Raw genomic sequence first — 20,835 nt, forward strand, 5'->3', positions numbered from 1 at the left:
TGTCAATGACTCTTCTAGGCTTCAGTTCTCAATGCTAACAGGGTATACCTAATGAAGTGGCCGCATAAGGTTCACTTGACTGAACAGTTCTCCAGCTTCACTTTGCAGTGCTCAAAAAGTGTTGTTTCATGGAAATATTAACATATGTCATTATGTTAAGTAAACATAATAAAAAAAACCCTCACCCTTATAATCAGCTGAAGGAAATGAGTTGGTAAAAAGAAAATTAGAAGGATCACAGTATGGTGGAAGGAAAGAAAGCTGTGTGTGTGTGATGTGAGTGAACAGATGGGTATAACAACACGAGCAGGTTTGAAAAATTCAAAGACAAATTTATTATTTTATCTCCACACAAAAGATTTCAAAACAATAAACAAAGCAGAGCTGGAAACAAATATTAGATGTTCTGCCTATAAACACGTTTTCCTTGCTTTGAGCAATAAACAATAATAAAGTCCCTCGTGTACAAAATCCTATTTCGAGGAGACAGTGAGCGGTGACCACCTCCTCCTCTCACTCCTTCTGCTGCTGCTCCTCAGGCATCATCACCATTACCTCACCCTCCATCACCACTTTATCCTTAACAGAGCACGTCACAGCAATGAAGGCGAACGACATCTTAATCTTGCGGACTTCGGCTTCGGCCAGCACCTCCTCTCCAATGTAGAGCGGCGCCGGGAAGCGGATCTCCTGGTACAAGAAGACGCAGCCTCGACCCGGCATCCTGGTACCGAGCACGGCCGAGATCAGGCCGTTGATGAGGACGCCGTGCACGATAGGTGTCTCAAACGAAGTGGTCCTGGCGTATGCCGGATCCAGGTGGAGGGGGTTGGTGTCACCTGTCAGCTCAGCAAACACCTCCACGTCACGGGAGGAGAACGCTTTCGTGAGGGAAGCTCGCTGGCCAATGTGGAGTGGCCGGCTGAGGTGAGGAGCCGCTGCGATGGAAGACAGCGGTTTATTAAAGACTCGCCTCCACAAGAAACTCATTGCGGAAAAAAGAAAGCTCCTCCGGCCTCAGTCGAGCTGTAGATCCCGACTGTTTCCCGTCAGCGCCAAGAGGAACGGAGACACCTGAACACAGCACAGAGCAACAGAAAGATGGTCTTTATAATGTCTTGGATTAAATATTCCTCAAACACAAACGATGCTTGATTACTGCAACATTCCTTAAATTAAAGGAGACCTAACTGAAACCTTTGCAAAATGCACAACTCAAAAATCATCCTTATGAGGCTTGGTGACGATTTTCAGGCTTTAAATTACAAAAATGTTATTATTTTATGGTTGGAAGCTTGTTTCTATAACAAAAAAATAAATAAAAATTTTTTGCCAATCATAAGTCAAAATTTTGGGGTTTTAATCTCAAAACTTCAACTTTACTGGAAATTTTGACTCATTTTTACAGGAGTTTTAGTTAGTAAGTCAAAATTCTGAGATAATAATCCAAAGTTTTTATCTACAGATGGAACAAAATTAGCGTTTTCCATAATGGGCCTCTAGGGGAGAGACAGTGATCTGAACTGTGGTGCATGCATCTGTGAGCCCGTACAGAGCACCTCGAGAAACAGGACGTTTCTTTTAGCCACACCAACACAATCTTTGCTCACAACTGAAACTTAATTCCACACAGGAAAATCCAGCATCAATTGCAGAAGCACCAGCACAAGAGGCTATAACGGCAAGACATCTAAAAAGAGCGGCCTTGCTGATACAGTCCACGAGACGCTCTTAAGGGGAGATCAGCAACTCTTAATCAGACGAGTCCCTTTCTAAAACTTTTTCAGCACACCTTGTATATGAGACAGAAATATAAAAGGGCAACGTCCTCTTTAAGTCAACCATGATGTTGCATGCCTCCCAGTCTCTTTCTCATGGTGGCGAACGCCGCTATGATTGCAGCCTTGCTATTGTGCGTCACATGAATCTCTACTGATCACCTTATCTATTGTATCCAAATTTAATCTAACAACAGCAGCTACAAAAAGAACAGTTACATATTTTTTTGGCACTAATCTGTTTAAAACAGAGTAAAAAAAAAAATACAGTTTCATCCTCTTTAAACCTCATAGTGCACACTTAAAGCAACTTCTTCATTACTTCATTTTAAATCCACAGCAGCAGTGTCCAGAAAAGCAAAATGAACAAGAACAAAAAAGCTCATGTATCACCTGTAGAGATTAAAGCTGATGCACAGGAACTTTCCTCTTCAGCTCAGGAGTGCGAATACAGAACATCGTTCTGCACAATAAAACTCAAACATATGTGTAATGCTTCCACACGGACGTAATTTTTTTGTGCCTGGCGGCAGAGATAATCACCTCAGAGGTAATGTGGTTCGGGAGGGGCGGTAAGGTTTTCACAGCTGATAGTCTCAAGGTCGACGCAGAGCTTTGATGCTCGGCACAAAAAACACACGAGACCCAACCATCAGAAACTCTGTGGAAGGTGACTGATCGGTTGTTCACGGACTTGTGGCTCAGAAGCTGAAAATCAGTGAAGAACTTCACTTTGTTCACCCTCATTTGCAAACAAGAGACTATCCTACAGATGTGTATATTACAGCATGTTATACTAGCACAAGAGAGGATAATGTGCATCAAATTAGCAGCTTTAATGACGACAATCTGGAGGAAAAAATTTTAAGATTTTCAGCAAGTTTGGTAGAGTTTATTTTTCTGCAAAATATGTAAACTCTGATTTATTTGTCATCACTTGTCACGATTCTTTAGTCTATTAACTTCTCTAGGAGTGGATCACCTCTGAGAAAATTCTTATTATGAGAGAAGAGCGGGGATCAAGTCTGCTGACCTGCAGGACTCTGAAGGCACAGGCCTTGTTCTGGTAGGAGCCGAGAAGAGTCAGGGAGCTCCACAGCTTCACCAAACTTCTGCAAACACACACAATGAAAGAAGAAAACGACACCAACAAGTGCTGGTTAGTCTGGTTCAGTTTCAGCTGTCCCACGTGCTTTCAAAATGCTGCCTGAGTAAACCCCACCACCCCACCCTGCCCCCTTTCTCTCATGGTCGGTGGTCACCTGCTGTAAACACGGAGGAGAGCGGTCAGGGTGTCCTCATCGTACTTCAGGACGTCAAAGTTTAACGCTGCTCCCACCTGAGGAGTGAAAACAAAGTAAGAAAAGCTAAACTGCATCCCTCCACGCTACGCATGAATTAGGACCCTGGATTCAGATAGTTTGGACTATCCAGAACATCTTCCTTTCCTTTTCATCTGCTTCAATCTCACCCTCCGCATTCAGCATCTTCCAGTATGTGCACCATCCCTCCTCTGCACACGTCCAAACCACCTCAGCCTTGTATCTAACTTTTGCTCTAAACTGAGCCTGAGCTGTCCCTCTGATCTGCACTCATTTCTAATCCCGCCCATTCTGGTCAATCCCAATAAAAATCTTAGCATATTCTGCTCTGCCTTCATTTTTTTTTTTATTAGTGCAGTTTCACTCATGTACTTTTCATGTATTCTGTCTTGCTTCCACTGACTTCCATTCCTCTTCTCTCCAGCACATACCTCCACCTGCTCCCTACTCTCACTAGAGATCACAATTTCATCTGTGATCATCTTAGTACATGGAGACCCCTGGCTGACCTCATCTGTCAGTTTGACATTTACGTGAAGATACATTATCACAAAAAAAACAAAACAAACAAAAACAAGACTCTGATCCAGATCACCACAAACAAACAGTCACTTTAAAGCTGGGACAAGCCCCACATCTGGTAGAATACACTATATTACCAAAAGTATTCACTCACCTGCCTTCACACGCATATGAACTTGAGTGACATACCATTCTCGATCCATAGAGTTTAATATGACATCAGCCCACCCTGTGCTGGTATAACAGCTTCAGCTCTTCTGGGACAGCTTTCTGCAAGGCTTAATAAGTATGTGTTTGTGGCGGGGTGTGGCCTGCGATGCTGCTGCAGGTGAGATGGACTCTACGGCATCTACAATCTACACCACTACAAGTAGTGGTGCACTTTACACCACTCCATCCGATGCTTTGCTTGGCCTGGATGCAGCTGGTTGGCCACGGACACCCATTTCATGAAGCTCTCTACGGACTGTTCTTTGATCTAATCTGAAGGCCACATGAAGTTTAGAGCTGTGTAGAGATCGACTCTGCAGAAAGTCGGCAAACTCTGCACACTAGGGCATAGAGATAACATCTGCTGACCCCACTCTGTGATTTTACATAGAATACCATTTCATGCTGAGTTAGCGTTGTTCACGCTCGCTTCCACTTTGTTAATACCTCTAACAGTTGACTGTGGAATATTCCTTAGAGAAGAAATTTCACAAGTGGACTCGTTGCACAGGTGGCATCATATTACGGCATCACACTGGAATTCACTGAGATCCTGAGAGCGACCCATTGTTTCACAAATGTTTGTAGAAGCAGTCTGTATGCCTGGGTCCTTGATTGTATACACCTGTGGCCAAGACAGTTACTGGAACAACTGAATTCATTGATTTGAATGGGTGAGTGAATACTTTTGGCAATATAGTGTATTTAATGCAAATTAATCCTCACATTATACAAAGGTTCTGAAACTCAGGAGAATAAAGCAAGTAAAACAAACACAGAAGCTCCTTGACTCCTCACTGGTCTTCATGGTCTCACCTCTCCATACAGAGACTTCAGGCCTGTGATGATGAAGTACTTCAGTTCAACGGCATTTAGTCTGGTTGACTCATCCTCCAGCACACTAAAGACACAGAGGAAAAAATAAAGTGTGTGTGTGTGTGTGTGTATATGTATATGGATCAGCACGACATCAAACTCTAAAAACACGATGAGGAACTTACAGGCGGACCTTCAGGTAGTGGTACGGTGAGGCGTTTTTCAACACGACCCGTTGGTAGACAGATGGTTCTTCCTTCTCCTCCACCTGTTTCATTCTATCAGAGCATCAGTGGCTCAGCCTCTGTCTGATGAAGAGCAGCAGGTGGATCAGCTGGCTATAAAAAAAAAATCAAAACAGTGGAGCTTACAGAGAGTCTCCTCGTCATGTCTGCATTTTATCGTTAGCCAATAAATACCTGTACTAAAGCAGGAACTGTGTGCGTTACACTTTATTTTCCACAAGCTTGTGAGGGTCTGTCAGTGTGCACTATCAAAGACTTGTAGCAGCAGGTGTTTAAAGCATTTTGTAAGTATTTTAGTTACGGGCTGGACCTTTGGACAGCAGCTTTGGGTAACAAAGCTGCTGCATTTACAACAAAGACAAACAGAAACACCTCAGAGGAAACCTGATAAGCTCTAAAATACGTTTTGGGAAGCCCAGAGGTCTAACAGTGAAACGTCAATAAAACACGAGGAAAACTCCGTACAGCCTTTAAAACCCGAAGCTGAAAGCGGCTAACCCTGGACAAGGTGAACCCGTTAGCTTTAGCTAAGTTATTGTAGCTGCTTCTCTGTTATCGACTCCGCACACAGACGAAAATGAACGTTTTTAATTTGTTCTGAAGTTTAATAAAAGCAGAAGAACTTCACTCACCAGCTACTAAAACGTGGAGGACACACAGCGTGCCGAGAAGTCCGCAGTCCCAGAGAACTGTATTTCACCAAGGGGGAAGGGGACCTCAGCAGCGCATGCGCAACCAGCTTTTACAAAGATGCGTAAAACTGCAAGATGGATCACTCTTCGCCGCGAGACGGCTTATTTTGTCTTGTAACATTATATGGAAGCTTGTTTCTGCCACTGCCACAAAAAACAAACAAACAAAAAACCCAAACATTTTTGCCATCTATCAGTCGAAATTTCGACTTACTAACTCACTAACTCTGACAAAATAATTTAAAATTAATTTGTGAATTTTTGAGTTATTGAATCAACATTTTGAGGTAATAATCCAAATGTTTGTCTTATGGATGACATGTTTTCCACATAATTTTTCTCTATGGAAATAAAAATTAATTATTCATTTTTTTTTTTTAAATTTCAGGTTGTATTTGACAGGACTGGATTCGTTGCCCTCACAATGTCAAAATAACATTTACAACTTGTGTAACCCTAACCCTAACCTGTCAGTGGTGCTATTAAATAGCATATAGCATATTAAACTTCACAGCTTGAGCTTACATCATTCATCTTCTTGGGCTACACACATCCTGCTTTGATCTTGAGTGGGCCAGACCAGTGAAGCTCCTCTTGCTGTCAGTGTAAAAAGAAGTTTAACTACATATTCAGTCCCAGCTGAACTGCTACTTTACTGCAATACATTGCGCAAAGTAGTTCTCTCAACTTTTTTCATCTTATTTTTTTTTTTAATCATGTTACTTTTAGTATTTTAATCATGTTTCATCTCTTCAAACACAATTCATTGTAATGCTGACCCTGTACTAACAACATGTGACAAATAAATCTGAATTGCAGGGCCTCGTGGGCAGTGACTACTTCCTGTGCATCTTGAATAAATTACTTGATGTGTTATGTCTTGCAAAATGACAGGATTTTTCAACCAACAATCTTAAACACACAAAATCTTTTAATTCCACCATTTTTCGAACTTTATATATTAAAGTTAATAGCTAAAGGATACAAATCACATATTAATCAACAGTAAATGTTTCATTGTAAATTCAGTCTGATGGTGTTTTTGTGATGTTAACTATGCAGTCAGTCCACTGCATAGTTCACAAACAGCTGTAAACAGAAGACTACAATGCAGTTTTCTGAAAGTGAAACATGAAAACGAGGATTGATACAATGACATTAAACTCTAAAGATTATGGATATCAGCCGCCTGCAGGGCAGTGAGTAAGAGTCATACAGATGAAAACATCAGGAATATCTTAAAGTAAATTAATACTTTTGTGCGTTTGTTCAGTTTTTTTTACAGACATAAACGTTGATGTAGAAATCTCATCATACTTCTCCTCCTCTTCATCATTATGAGGTCAGGGGTTGGCGTACAGTTCAAAGGTTTTTCTTCAAGAAACTTTCTTTACGTTGCCATCGCTGACTGCCTGCTCAGACAGGAAGTCCGTGATGAGTTTGGCGGCTTTTCTCGGTCGCTCCAGAGCCACAGAGTGACCACAGCTGTCCAACACCGTCACCTGGCAGTGAGGCAGCGCCCCCTGTAGCACAGCGGCACCCGAAACGTCCAGCACCTGAGAGTTCAGACAAGTGTGTTACAGCTCTGTGTGACGCTGCAGCACGGCTGTACTGACACACTGAAATATCCCAACACCACATGACAGAGATTTACAGATTTACAGATATTCATGCTCTGTTGTCAATTCCTATATTCCATATTAAAATGAACTTCGAACTTTACAGCATTAAAAGGCATATTTACAGCCTGGTAGAAATTGTTTTTTATTTCAACAGTACAATTTATCTTATTAATATGGATACTGTTAAAGTTTAAACTTCTCTCAACAGTGATTCGATAATTTAAATATGAAGGACGCAGTGAGCACAAGTAGATGAGGAGGGCCACTTGGCAGTTCTGATGACCGGCACCCCTAATTTTTTTTTTTTAAAAAAGAAGCAGTACATCCTACCCGCAAAGGGTGGAAAATTGGGGCTGAGACATCGTTTTCTAATGATCATCACTGCTGTGGGGTTGTGAATTTACCTGGTCTTCCTTCCCCCAGATAACCTGCAGGGGCACTGTGATCAGATGCATGTTTTCTTGTAGCGAGTGGCGAGATTTCTCCCCAACAATCTCCATGAACACTACACACACACACACACACACACACACACACACACACACACACACACACACAGGCAATGAGTTACTAAAGGGAAAATGATTACTGCAGAGTAGAATTAAGCACAATCTGCTTATCTCCCTGCTTCACTGTCTTTATACAAGTGAGTCATATCAAAAGTGCTTTCCTTCACTAATTAATTTATCTGAAATGTCAAATAGAAAATAATGAAAAAAGGCAGAAGGCAAAGGGTCAGATCAAATCCCTCAGTAATCTGTGACTGTCGATGGAGCACTGCTTGAACTCAATTCACTTCAATTCAGTTTAATATATATAGCACCAAATCACAACAGCCGTCGCTTCAAGGTGCTTTATATTGTAAGGTAGAGACCCTACATTATTACAGAGATGCAAGCATCTCTGTAAGCAACCCCAGTAATCATATGACCACCTCTGCGCAATGACTTGGTGATGGTGGGAAGGAAAAACTCCCTTTTAACAGGAAAAAACTGCCAGCAGAACCAGGCTCAGGGAAGTGCGGCCGTCTGCTGTGGGGATGAGGGGAGGAGGACAGGACAAAGAGAAGAAAAGAGCAGGTGATGGTGAGCGGACTGACCTTCTTTGTAGAAGTCATTGTTTGGGATCCTGTTGGCAAGGAGACCACTCAGCACCTAACAACACACATGCACACAAATGCAAATAAATAAAAAGAAATAAATAAAAGCAACAGCAGTACTGGCAGTGTGACTGAGAGCAGGTATATTGTTACAAGCCTTAACGCGAAGTGACCCAGAAGTGTCTGTGTGATGGTTCAATTCTGTAAATACTAAAGCAAGCTGGAGCATCTTTTATACAAGGAAAGGAGGTTCAGAGGAACAAAGTATCATACGTAAAATACTGCTATGTTTTCCATCCTATGCCAACATTTCTAAGCTTCTAACAGCTTTTTATGCTCACATGTGAACTCTAGCATGCTACTCTCTGCATTCATATGTGCCTTTTGTGAAGTTATGATGTCTTTTGTGAAGCACTTTGCAATGTGGAAAACTGCTCCATAAATAAAGATATTCCCATATCAATGATAAAAGTGAAGTAAGGGTTGCATTATAACTCAGTTCATTGCAGATCTTTCTGTGTGCAGTCTGCATGTTTTTCCTGTCCTGCTTTTCCAGCTTCCTCTAGCAGTGCAAAGATATGCATGTGAGGTTAATCAGTGATTCTAAACTGGCTGTAGATGTGAGGTAGATAAAAGGCTTAAAGTGCAAAGAATAAAGCATAAAAATAAAGCGGATGGCAGTCTGCAGGATGAATTTGGAAGAGGAAGCTATTAAACATAAGACAGCCACTGAGAACAGGGTGAAGTATTGTAGTTAAACTTTGGTAAATTTTAGCTTCACCACAGCAAACCTTAAAACCCACAGTCACATTGTTTAAGTACTTCAATGTGATTTCTCCTAAATCCTTAAAAATTCTCCTTCACATCTTTCCTTGTCTTAATGACGTGCTGATACAATGGATCATGCGGACAAGGAAACTTGTGAAGGAGGTCATTTCTACAAAGAATCTGAACTGTGCCCATGCAGCTCAGCCCTGTACCTGTCGGGGGAGTTTTGGGGGGGTGTAACAACAGAGTCTCAGCATGTCCTCGAGCTCCTGAATGGTGGTGGGGACGAGCGGGATCGACTCATCCTTCTCATCCTTCTCACCCTTCTCCAGCTCCCTCAGGCGACTGATGAACTCCGAGTCTGTCGGGTAAACCAGGCCTGGTTGGGAGAGAAGAGGAGGAAGAGGAATTATGCAAACCTGATCATCATCAGCAAATGGTACAGTAGAGCATACGTCTGCTGAGTTTACCTGCCGGGCAAACCAAGGTGACACTGGATAGGTGGGTGGGGTAAGTGGCAGCGTACACCCCTGCGACGTTGCCACCCATTGACGTGCCGACCAGGTGGAAGGGTCTTTTATCGAGACCGATACTCTGCACAAACTACACAGGAAGAAAAACAGAGAGGTGAGTTTTGAAACAGGACAGTAGCTCAGTGCTTCTGCTGTGGTCCAAACCTGGCAACCTGGCTTTGATTACAAGAATAACCTCCCCATGAAAGATGTCCCAGTGGTTTTTCCAAACTTATAATTATTACAAAGTGTGCAAGTGTCTCACACACACACATTTGTACAGACCTGGTGGATTCGTTCGACCTGACCGCGGATGCTGTAATCCTCTGGACCGGTGCGACTTGTCCCCTCGTGTCCCGGCATGTCCACACACACCACATGTTGGTTTCTAGGGAGGAACTGGAGGAGAAGGCAAACACACCAGAGGCTCACTTACATACACTTCATGACAGAAAGGCTGGAGAATCACCAGTCAAATCTGACAAAATCTGCTTCAACAGTTATAGATTTTTGCCCAAAAGTAAGATTTTACAAAGGGGACAGCTTCCACGTCTCCACAATTCACCAACCCTGTGTTTCCAGATTTACACACAGCTGAGCTGATGTTCCTTTTTTAGCAGTGAAAACGCCACTGTCACAAACACGTAAATCTGATGTTTTGATTTATTTTCGTGTAAAAACCTTGACAACAGGTAGCCACATATCCTTGGTGGCAGAGAAGCCGTGGAGCAGCAGCAGTGATGGTGTTGCGCCTCCTGGTGCCCCGCGTGTGGAATAACAGAAGTGGTAATTCCCACTGTGAGAGAAGCGGACAACCAATCCGAGCCTGCGGCGCCAATACCTGCAGAGATTTACAGGTGAGCCGTTATAAAGTCTCATGTTCTGGATGTTCAGTGAACCCTGAGGATTAAACATGAGGCGATCCATCCACTAACATTATGAAATAAATCATGTGATTGTGTAGTCTTTAAAAACAAGATCACTGTTTCTGAATTTTCTCTGACTCTGATCATCACTTAATTTTAGGATTCAGTTCAACATCCTGCAGCTGCACATGGTTTCATATGAAAAGGGTCATTATGCAGTCAAAACTGGTGTGAGATTACATTAATGGGAAAATCCCCTCACAAAATAAAAGCACACTAGAAAATTAAAGGTTTATCATGAAAAGATGATGTCCTGTAGAAATCATTTTATAACTGCTGTTATGAAAATAAGAGGGATGCTCTACCACTTATTTCCACAGTTTATTCATGTGATTGTTTAATAATTTATTGTGCAACACTTTGGATATTCATATCAACCACAAATCCAGCTTCATTACTCAACATGAACATAATGATTATTTAACTGAGGTGAATTTCTGCTACCCTTACAACGGTCAGGGTTCAAAAATAAAACCAAACAAAATAAAAACAGAGATCAGGAACGGTCCCTGAAATCTGGGACCAAAATGATCTCGACAGATAAAAATAATCTTCTACACAGTCACAGTTTCACTGTTAATTCTTTGTACATGTTTTTCTTCTTCTATTACATGTCAGTGAGTCAGCACTTTGTGTGTGTGTGTGTGTGTGTGTGTGTGTGTGTGTGTGTGTGTGTGTGTGTGTGTGTGTGTGTGTAAGACAGAGTGAAGCAACATCAGTAATCCAGTAATCAGCCAGCATGTAGTTTTTTTTTCACAGCTTAGTCTAAAGTTCAGAAGGAAAGGTCACTGCTTTGGCTCTTTCACAATAAAATCATTTTTGAAGCTGTATTGGAACACAGGAACTACATTATTTTCATTCAAATGTAACGCGTGTCCAGTTTGTCTGTTTGTTGCTGTTGAAGGTTTTATCTGGTGGGTTTAGTAACTTTGAAGAAAATTGCTTTGAGTAACATTTATTAGTTTTATTTTCATAAAAAATAAGAAAAATGGAAAACCACTGTACAAAAGTGCAAAAGTCCTGAGCCACCAAGTCTTTTTCCTGTTTCCTTATCTTAAGAATGGCTTCTTGGCAGCCACCCTTCACTGACACCATTTCTAATGAAACTTCAGTGAACAGTAAAGGGATCAGCCGAAGGGTCAGATGACTCTTCTGGTCCTCTGTCAGGTCTTTACCGGATTTTCCTATTTCTTAAGGACATGACTCTCAGATACTGCTACGGTTTATCAGCTGTAATTTTTCAGACCTGTAATTTCTTTATTTTTCCCTCATGAAAAGCAGCCAATGTCCAAAGAAAAGGTTTGGAAGACCTCCAGAAGGCTGGACACCTACTGATGATGACCACTTAAAAAAATCACAGCAAAGTCTGGCTGCTTGGAAGCAAAACATGAGAAATAAAGAATGACTCGAGACTTTTGCAGAGTACTGTAGGTGGAAAATCTTTTCCATTTCTTCTGCTATAATCCAGTGGTGTGCCTAAACCAAACAATACAAGTCTAACCCGCCTGTTTGTTCTCTGTGTGTATGTCCTCTCTGTGCCTTTACCAGTTGTACGCCTTGAGGAGCGCTCCAGGCCAGAACAGGAAGGAGGTGACGAAAGCGAGCACGGGCACAACCAGGACACCTCCTGCCAGCAGTATCATTTTGGCCACATTCAGCTCCATCGTTGCAGACTCCTTTAAAAAAAAAAAAACAGATCACAAACTGCACTCTCAGCTCAGTTTAACTGTAGATAATCAAGCAGAATCTGAATACTTTATTAGTCCCAGAGGAAACTGTGTCCTCACAGTTGCTCCAAGACAGTAAGAAGAGTAACTAATAGTGTTATACTGTATAATAATAATAGATACAGACACTCAGTACTGCATCCAGAGTACTGAAGTGACTAAAGTCCAGTTAAATCACACAGTCTTGGCCTCAGTCAATGATACATATAGCTGTAAACAAACATATAGTCAGGGAAATGTGCTGACTTATTTATGCCTTCACTCCAAAAAAAGACAAAGTCTAATTTAAGCTGATAAATAAAAAATATTCCCATAGTTTTCCAATCTTATGGCATCACTTTTTTTACTTTTAGTGTAAAAGATCCATTTTTCCACTGCAGAAAGCAAAGGTGGGAAAAGATAACACACACAAACTGGTTTAACGAACTTTTTGGTTCTTGTTGTTTGAACCTGAGAAAAGGTGTAAAGCCGTGGCGGTATCAGCATGCAATTTTATAGTTAGACTTTAAGCTACAGACTTTACTCCAGATGTCTCCCCTGACACAACCCAGCCCATTTATCCAAGTTTAAGACGAGGAATATGGCTAGACTTGCTCATGAGGGTGTGTTTGTATCTCCTCCTGGTATCAAATGGGGGGCTCTCTCACACAAAAGGTGAATGTGTTAACCACAGTTATTTCTTATATTTAAGGAGTACTGGTACAAAAACAGTGTTGGGCTCTGTGGATGATTTCCTCTGTACTGATGTGGTGATTTCTTTTCTTAAATAAACCAGTAAGGCTTAAGGTTTGGGGAGTGACTGCTTTGACTGACAGGTTTCAGCTGATCACTGTCAGATAAGGCTTTCCCAACGTTTTTGTCCCTTTTTAAAGCATTTTAAGTGTAATTACATTGCTTATAATCATAAAAGCTTGTAATAAATGAAATTCAACTCACTAAAAATATAATACAAACTTCTTGTAGGTTCCCTTTAAATTAATTTTAATTATACTTAAATACTTTGAAAAAAACTGGATGAAAGAGAGCAGGTAGAGCTGAGTGTAAAATATGAACCCAAAACTCAGCAATAGGAGTTGCCTGCTCAACCCAGTGAGCTAAAGCACCATATGTTAGCTTGTTTCTTAGCTCTAATTATCAGGCACCTGTGTCTGTGGCTTCCACACAATATGTCATAAATGCAGCATTGAACCAGGCTTGTTGATAATGAGCACACAAGGTCAAATATGGCAACTTATGGTAACAGCAAATCGACACAGCAGTTGTTAATAGTTAATGTCGAGGTATTAGTTCCATCTTTCATATACAGTCTATGATTTTGACATGAAATCGCCTCAAAGTGCCACAAAATCAACAGGATACAACAGGATTATTTAACCCACTGAACAACGTCCAGTGCTGCAAGCCCAACCCCGAAAGACACTGAACCTTTGAAGCAGCTGCAAAGTTCACAGTTTCCGGAGAAAGCACCTGTAGGGGGAATATGCTTAAAAAATAAACTACTTCTACTCGTAATATACCTTAGTAATACACAGTAATCGGGATTTGGAGGTTTGCTTTGATGTAGAAATCAGATCAAGTAAAAAAGTGCATTTGTTAGGCGTTTTTTTTAAAGGTTAGAACCGGAAAATGAGTAAAACAAGTTTACATTGAGAAAAAATGCAGAAGTTTCCTTTAACCGCAACTGTCACAGGCTTAAAGAGACAAACTTCTCTTTTTGAATATTTTGTTCACTGACGGTTTGATGGTAGAGCAGCAGATACAAGGTTACATTAAAAACTCGTGTCCTTTTAACGTGCTGAAAACGTCACATCGGACATAACGCGGACACCTCAGGCTGAGTACTATAGCGGTTTATCTACACCTGCGGGTCAGCGGCGCCCTACCTGTCAGGGTCCTCTTCGAGCTGTCAGTGCCGGCTGTCCTCCATTCAGTCCGCTGCTCTTCCTCCTCTTTCACCCAAATTACATAACAGCCTTTCATCCGCACTTAAAGGGAAACTGCTGAAGAAAAATGCTGTGCTGCATTCAGGTGCCGTCAGTAACAGAGGATGTGTGCGAGCACGTCCACAAGAGGGCGCCAACTTCTACAGGCAGCTCTTAGAGAACAGCACTGACGCTCCAGAATTTCTGTCGAAGTTAAAGCAATTTATATATTTATTTTCTTCAAATGAATGTTTCAGTTGATTTCTGTCCAGTGTTTTGTGGCTCGAAGGGCTGGCAGATCCCCAGTTTCAGACTGGGAGGAGACAAAAAGCCTCGGAGGGTTGCATAAGAAAGGTCATCGGCTAAAAATCTGTGACCAACCAAATGTGCTGATTATCCTGCTGCGGCGAGAAGGGAGCAGCTGAAAAAAAGCTTTCTTAAATAGTGGTTTGAACTGATTGGAGCTCAACTGGAAAAACACAATATCAGGATTTAGCAACATATCTGTCACTGCTTGTGTGTAATGCTAGAAAACTTTCCCCTTCTTTCTTCTTTTGATCATCCAAGGGGTCTTGAACTTTTGCCAAAAACCTCATTTGAAGGCTGCCAGTCTTTGTGCATTTGCTAAATTATACACCGAAAACCACTTTATAATAAAAGGAAAGAATATACTTAGAATCTAAATAAAAACGTTTTAACAGTATGACAGTTGCTAATAATAATGAATTATAATAAAGCAGGAAGTAGTCTGTAATATTGTTTGAAATGTGAAAATAGCTGGAAAGAGGGGGAAAGTTATACAATAAAAAGACCTGCTGTGGTGATGACATCGACTTCTGAGCCACAGTCTTAATCAAGCCAGTTATTATCATCATTTTAACTTTGTATTAAGAAACACTTAACCTGCATTAACTATTTTTGAACCAATCAGCAAACAAACACCAGCATTCTCAGTCAGTCATTTAAGTTTGTTGGTTACTGTGAGTGTGAAAAGATCATCAACCTTCTGATAGCAACAACTTTTACATTCCTAACAAACTCAAGGAAGCTTTCAATGCTCAACAAACTGATTTTCAGCCATATTAGGGATAATCATGTTGGATAATCTGTGTAATCAGCGGCTGATATTACGCAAAGATGAGCTTTTCTCCCTGCTTACAATGCACACTATTAAAGGCCATAAAATTCTGCAGATCAAATAAATTGTCTCACTTTGGGGCTAAAAATATCCCGATCTGTTTTTTCTTTCATGGTTCAGGAAGCGGCTGTCAGACGGTCAGCTGGGTGATGTAACTGCCCGGGAACGTCAGTCCAGAAACCACAGGAATACCTCACATTCCTGCAGGTAGTAGGTCAGCACACACACAGACACACACACACACATTTCAGTGGAGTTTTGTAATCCTCAGTTATTCTAATTTTTCTGCCTGCAGCTGGTTTATTTGAGAAAACTACCTGATTTGTTCTTGTGAAATTTTCATTTATGTTTAATTTTTGACAATTAATCAATCTCTGTGTGTCATAGATTAAAATATAGTTTTAGTACAACGAAGAATGTTAAATATTTGCTGTTGTAACAAGCGGTCTCTGCCAGTCAGTGAAGAATAAGATGCTTTTAACAAATTACCTGTTTAAACATGCATCTTAGAGGGTAGAACTAAATTTTATTTAACCTTTATTCAGCCAGGGGGAAAAAAGACTTGAGCATGTTCTAAGCAGAGCCTGATCCCAGCATTTTGAGGGTTTATGGCTAATCTTTGCCAGTCCAGACCATCTGTATGACCTATTAGAGCATTCCTGAAATTACCGTAACAACACAGGACTCACAGCTAGATGCCTTTATCAAAGTGAAGTTTACATGCTTACAAGTTTACTCAAAATGTACTTTTCTCTTGAAGTGTTTTTCCAGTGAATTATCAGAAAACAGATGAACCATCCACCTATTTTGTTCTGAACTGGGGGGCCAAATCAGTTTGTCCTCTGATTTCCACCCCCAGACTAACAGCCAAGTGGAGAGGGCAAATCAGGAGCTGGAAGCCGTCCTTCGTTGTGTTGCCTCCTCTAACCAGTCCATGTGAAGTGATCAGCTGGCGTGGGTCGAATACAGCCATAACTCCAGCACATCGGCGGCCACTGGAGTTTTACCTTTTGAAGCATCCTTAGCATATCAACCCTCTCTCCTTTCCATCATGGAGGGTTAGTTGGCTGTGCCTTCCGTTCAGTACCATGTACGTCGCTCCTGCTGGTTGTAGCGGACCACAAGGGCAGCTCTCCTCAAGACCATGGAGCGAAATAAGTGGCTGGACGATCACCGTCGTGTGCCGGCGGTGGCCTACCAAATCGGACAAAAAGTTTGGCTCTCCTCCAGGTAAATTCCTTTGAGAACTGAGTCTAAGAAACTAGCTCCCTGGTTCCTTGGCCCCTTTGAAATCCAATCCATTCATAACCCAGTGTCTGTCCTTTTAACCATTCCTCGCAACATGAAGGCTGACTGTCACGGTTGTTAAAGAGTGGACTCAGGCGCGGAGCTCAGAAATAAGGACGGTGCATTTATTTACAGTGCAGCAAGGTGACAACAGTTCAAATGTGCAACAATGGTGATAGTGCGTCCTTCCTCCCGTGTAAGCCCGTGCGTGGTAGTGAGTGCCCGTCTCTCCTCCAAGTGCTTCCGTTGTGTCCGTAATCCTCTGTCAATCCCTGGGTGAACACACACACACACACACACACAACAGCAAAATGAGTACGTGGGCCAAACAGTACTTCAATAACGTAGCGGCTCAAAAACACTACCAGGCTTAGTGCAATACTCCAGCGCTGTCTGTCGCTCAGCCACACCATTAAGTAGCCCTGCTGAAGATGGTAATTGATTGGCAGCAGCTGGTGGATTGATTGCAGGTGCGGCAGCTTCGGGCGACAGCACTTCCGGGTCGGAGGTAGCCTGTTGCTAGGTTACCTCCTAACACATCACAGCGGCGCGGGAGGGGGAGACAGGGTGATAGGAGAGACACATACACGCACACAAATATACACACACTGGCAGGTCGACCGGTCAGGGCGCCGTCAGACCCTGACAGTACCCCCCCTCTAATGGGAGCCTCCCGGCGACCTACCAAACTTGTCAGGGTGCCGGCGGCGGAATTCTCTCACCATGGCATCATCAAGAATCGCGGACCGCGGCACCCAGGAACGCTCTTCCGGACCATACCCGTCCCAGTCCACCAAAAACTGAAAGCCCCTACCGCGGCGCCGGGCATCCATAATGCGGGTGATGGAGTACGCCGGGGCGCCGTCGATAATTCGGGCGGGTGGCGGGGGCCCGGGAGGCGGGCACAGCGGGCTGGTCCGAACAGGCCTCACCTGTGAGACATGAAAAACATTGTGAGTTCGCATGTTACGAGGCAGGCTCAACCGAACCGTCACTGGGTTCAACACAGCTTGGACAGGAAACGGGCCAATGAACCGAGGAGCAAGCTTCTTAGATTCAGTTCTGAGAGAAACATGCTTGGTCGAGAGCCATACCTGCTGGCCCACCTGGTAGTCCGGTGCCGGGACGCGGCGGCGATCGGCCAGTCTCTTGTTCTGGGCTGCCGTTCTCAAGAGGGCCGCTCTGGCAGCACGCCACGCTCTCCGACAGCGCCGCATGTGGAGCTGAACAGACGGAACAGCCAATTCTCCCTCAGAGATGGAAAGAAGCGGGGGTTGATAGCCCAAGGACGCCTCGAACGGGGACACCCCGGTGGCCGCCGACGTACTGGAGTTGTACGCATATTCCACCCATGCGAGCTGCTCGCTCCACGTCGACTGGTTGGAGGAGATGACACAGCGTAGCATAGCCTCCAGCGCCTGATTAGCCCGCTCCGTCTGGCCGTTGGTCTGGGGATGGAAACCCGAGGACAGGCTGACCCGAGCCCCTAGTTCCGCACAGAACTCCCTCCACACCCGGGACGTGAACTGGGAACCACGATGTCCCGAGGAATGCCATGGGGCCGAAAAACATGCTGGGTGAGAAGGCGAGCCGTCTCCAGAGCAGAAGGAAGCTGTGGCAGGGCTATAAAGTGGGCAGCCTTGGAAAACCGGTCAACGACAGTGAGTACAGCAGTGTTACCTGAGGACGGAGGCAGTCCCGTAACAAAGTCCAGAGCAACATGCGACCAGGGACGCATGGGAACAGGCAAAGGGCGCAGGAGGCCAGAAGGCGGCGAGGTCGGCATCTTGTTCTTAGCACACACAGGACAAGCCGCCACGTACTCCCCAGCATCCTGCAACAGAGTGGGCCACCAAAACAACCGGCGCAGGAAAGAGACAGTGCGGTTCTTACCCGGATGGCAGGCAAAACGGGCGGCGTGGGCCCACTGAAGCACCTTACTGCGGGCCGACGCAGGAACAAACAGCTTGCCCTCCGGGCCCGTGCCAGGATCCGGCTCCTGTCGCTGGGCGTCCCGCACCACCCGCTCAATCTCCCAGGTCAAAGCGCCGATGAAACAAGATGGAGGCAAGATGAGCAATTCCTTCTCAATGCCCTCGGCCTCAGGCGTAAACTGTCGAGACAGCGCATCAGCCTTGGCGTTGCGAGAGTAATGGTAAGGTTAAAGCGAGTGAAGAACAGGGCCCACCTGGCCTGTCGGGCATTAAGGCGCTTCGCAGCCTGGAGGTACGCCAAATTCTTGTGGTCCGTCCACACCACCACTGGATACTTGCTCCCCTCCAGCCAGTGTCGCCATTCTTCCAGGGCCATTTTAACAGCGAGAAGCTCCCGGTCACCAACATCGTAATTCCGCTCTGCGGGCGACAACCGGCGAGAAAAAAAAAAAAAAAAAAAAAAAAAAAAAAAAGCACAGGGACGCATCTTACCGGCCACTCGCTGCGAGAGGACGGCCCCCACCCCGGAGTCGGAAGCATCCACCTCCACGAAGAACGGGAGCTCCAGGTCAGCTTGTACCAGCACAGCCGCAGAAGAAAACAGAGCCTTCAGTTGAGTGAAAGCCCGCTGAGCGTCCAGAGACCACTGAAACAACAACTTGGGAGAGGTAAGGTTAGTCAGAGGTAAGGCAATCTTGCTAAAGTTGCGAATGAAGCGCCTGTAGAAGTTGGCAAATCCCAGAAACTTTTGCAACTCCCTGCGATTCTTGGGCTCTGGCCACTCAACCACCGCCTTGACCTTAGCTGGGTCCGCACGCAGCCGCCCCTGTTCCACTATGAAGCCCAGGAAAGACAGTCGGAACATGGAACTCACATTTCTCAGCCTTCACAAACAGGCGATTTTCCAATAGGCGTTGCAGTACGAGCCTCACATGCTCCACATGTTCCACCGGGCTCCGGGAAAACACAAGGATGTTATCTAGGTAGACAAAGACACAGTGGTTAATGAGATCACGCAGCACATCATTAATCATAGCCTGGAAAACAGCAGGGGCATTGGTGAGCCCAAAAGGCATCACCAGGTATTCGAAATGCCCAAGGTGAGTGTTGAATGCTGTTTTCCATTCATCCCCCTCACGAATCCGCACCAGGTGGTAAGCATTGCGGAGGTCCAATTTGGAAAAAACCGTGGCGCCCTGGAGGAGCTCAAAGGCGGACGCCAGCAAGGGCAAGGGGTACTTGTTCTTGATCGTGATCTTATTCAAACCCCGGAAATCAATACACGGTCTGAGTGGCTTGTCTTTCTTTGCCACAAAGAAAAATCCCGCGCCCAAAGGTGAAGTGGAGGGTCGAATGATGCCGGCCGCCAAGGAGTCATTAATGTACCGTTCCATCGACTCCCGCTCGGGCTTGGAGATGTTATAAAGCCGACTGGTGGGCAAGGGAGCGCCGGGAATCAAATCAATGCCACAGTCGTACGGGCGATGGGGCGGAAGCGAGGAGGCTTTGTCTTTGCAAAAAACCTGGGCCAGGTCACCATACTCAGGCGGAACACCAGACAAATCAGGAGGTGCAACAGGCTCCGAGGAGCCAGCGACCGTCGCACCAAAAGTTGCAGAGCGTAAGCATAAAGCGTGACACTGACTGCTCCACCCCGAAATACGGCCCGTGGCCCAGTCGATCTGCGGATTATGTTGTTGCAGCCTGGGATAGCCCAACACAAGGGGAGTATCAGGAGATTTAAAAAGAAACAAACTGAGCTGCTCCGAGTGATTGCCAGAGAGGGTGAGTGTGATGGTTCGAGTGCGGTGAGTGACTGTAGTCAGTGGGCTGCCGTCAAGAGCCGAAACCTGGAGAGGTTCAGGGAGAGGAACAATAGGTACGGCTAATTTATGAGCTAGTGATTCATCCAAAAAACTCTGCTCAGCTCCAGAGTCAATTAGCGCGCTACACGGGTGAGTGGAGGAATGAAAAATCAGCTTGGCCGGACAACTGAGATGGGGAACAGAGTTAGCCGTAGCACCCGCCAGTATTCCCACAGCTACTGGCGGGCGGAGTCTTTTACCCGCTTCGGACAGGTATCAGCCCAGTGTCCCCTTTTCCCCACACACGAAGCACTCACCCGTGCGCTGTCTTCTCCTCCGATGGGAAGCACCGAACCGAGCCCGGCCCAGCTGCATCGGCTGTTCCTCATCCTCCGCTGGGTCCTCTTCTTCTTCTCGCCATTGAGAAGGAAGCAACCCGGTAGGCGCATTGGCGCCCCCTGCCAGCCGTCGTCCTTCTCCTGCCTGTCTCCCAAACTCCCTCATATGATT

At 44.5% G+C, this 20,835-nt stretch overlaps 2 protein-coding genes across 4 annotated transcripts; both read right to left on the reverse strand.

Moving 5' to 3' along the window:
• Window positions 1-311: 311 nt before the first annotated feature.
• Window positions 312-5,622, reverse strand: rpp14 (ribonuclease P/MRP 14 subunit). 3 transcript variants are annotated; one of them, XM_063472911.1, is made up of 6 exons: window positions 5,526-5,622; window positions 4,834-4,986; window positions 4,649-4,733; window positions 3,041-3,117; window positions 2,812-2,890; window positions 904-1,074 (listed from the first exon to the last, which is right to left on the reverse strand). In XM_063472911.1, exons 2-6 carry the CDS (start codon window positions 4,923-4,925, stop codon window positions 1,018-1,020), a joined length of 390 nt encoding a protein of 129 aa, XP_063328981.1. In that variant the 5' UTR covers window positions 4,926-4,986; window positions 5,526-5,622; the 3' UTR covers window positions 904-1,017. The 3 variants fall into 3 exon arrangements, with proteins under 3 accessions (XP_063328978.1, XP_063328980.1, XP_063328981.1); XM_063472908.1 differs by lacking the exons at window positions 3,041-3,117; window positions 4,649-4,733; window positions 4,834-4,986; window positions 5,526-5,622 and having other exon boundaries at window positions 312-1,074; XM_063472910.1 differs by lacking the exons at window positions 2,812-2,890; window positions 3,041-3,117; window positions 4,649-4,733; window positions 4,834-4,986; window positions 5,526-5,622 and adding an exon at window positions 2,172-2,513 and having other exon boundaries at window positions 312-1,074.
• A 906-nt stretch (window positions 5,623-6,528) lies between these two features.
• On the reverse strand, window positions 6,529-18,366 carry LOC134627523 (monoacylglycerol lipase abhd6-A-like). The gene is made up of 11 exons (XM_063473687.1): window positions 18,267-18,366; window positions 15,374-15,500; window positions 14,123-14,365; window positions 12,058-12,188; window positions 10,268-10,427; window positions 9,872-9,985; window positions 9,545-9,677; window positions 9,287-9,453; window positions 8,307-8,361; window positions 7,612-7,712; window positions 6,529-7,141 (listed from the first exon to the last, which is right to left on the reverse strand). Exons 4-11 carry the CDS (start codon window positions 12,174-12,176, stop codon window positions 6,962-6,964), a joined length of 1,029 nt encoding a protein of 342 aa, XP_063329757.1. The 5' UTR covers window positions 12,177-12,188; window positions 14,123-14,365; window positions 15,374-15,500; window positions 18,267-18,366; the 3' UTR covers window positions 6,529-6,961.
• Between the last annotated feature and the right edge of the window lie 2,469 nt (window positions 18,367-20,835).

The sequence above is a fragment of the Pelmatolapia mariae genome, linkage group LG5, assembly GCF_036321145.2.
Source record: "Pelmatolapia mariae isolate MD_Pm_ZW linkage group LG5, Pm_UMD_F_2, whole genome shotgun sequence".
Lineage (NCBI taxonomy): Eukaryota > Metazoa > Chordata > Actinopteri > Cichliformes > Cichlidae > Pelmatolapia > Pelmatolapia mariae.

Coding starts and splice junctions, on each gene's coding strand:
- LOC134627523 (XM_063473687.1), bottom strand. CDS start 12,176: ATGGAGCTGAATGTGGCCAAAATGATACTGCTGGCAGGAGGTGTCCTG. Junction 9,986..10,267: donor TGTGGCTACCTGTTGTCAAG/GTTTTTACACGA, acceptor CTTCTCCTCCAG/TTCCTCCCTAGAAACCAACA. Junction 8,362..9,286: donor CCCCAAAACTCCCCCGACAG/GTACAGGGCTGA, acceptor GTGTGTTGTTAG/GTGCTGAGTGGTCTCCTTGC.
- rpp14 (XM_063472908.1), bottom strand. CDS start 990: ATGAGTTTCTTGTGGAGGCGAGTCTTTAATAAACCGCTGTCTTCCATC.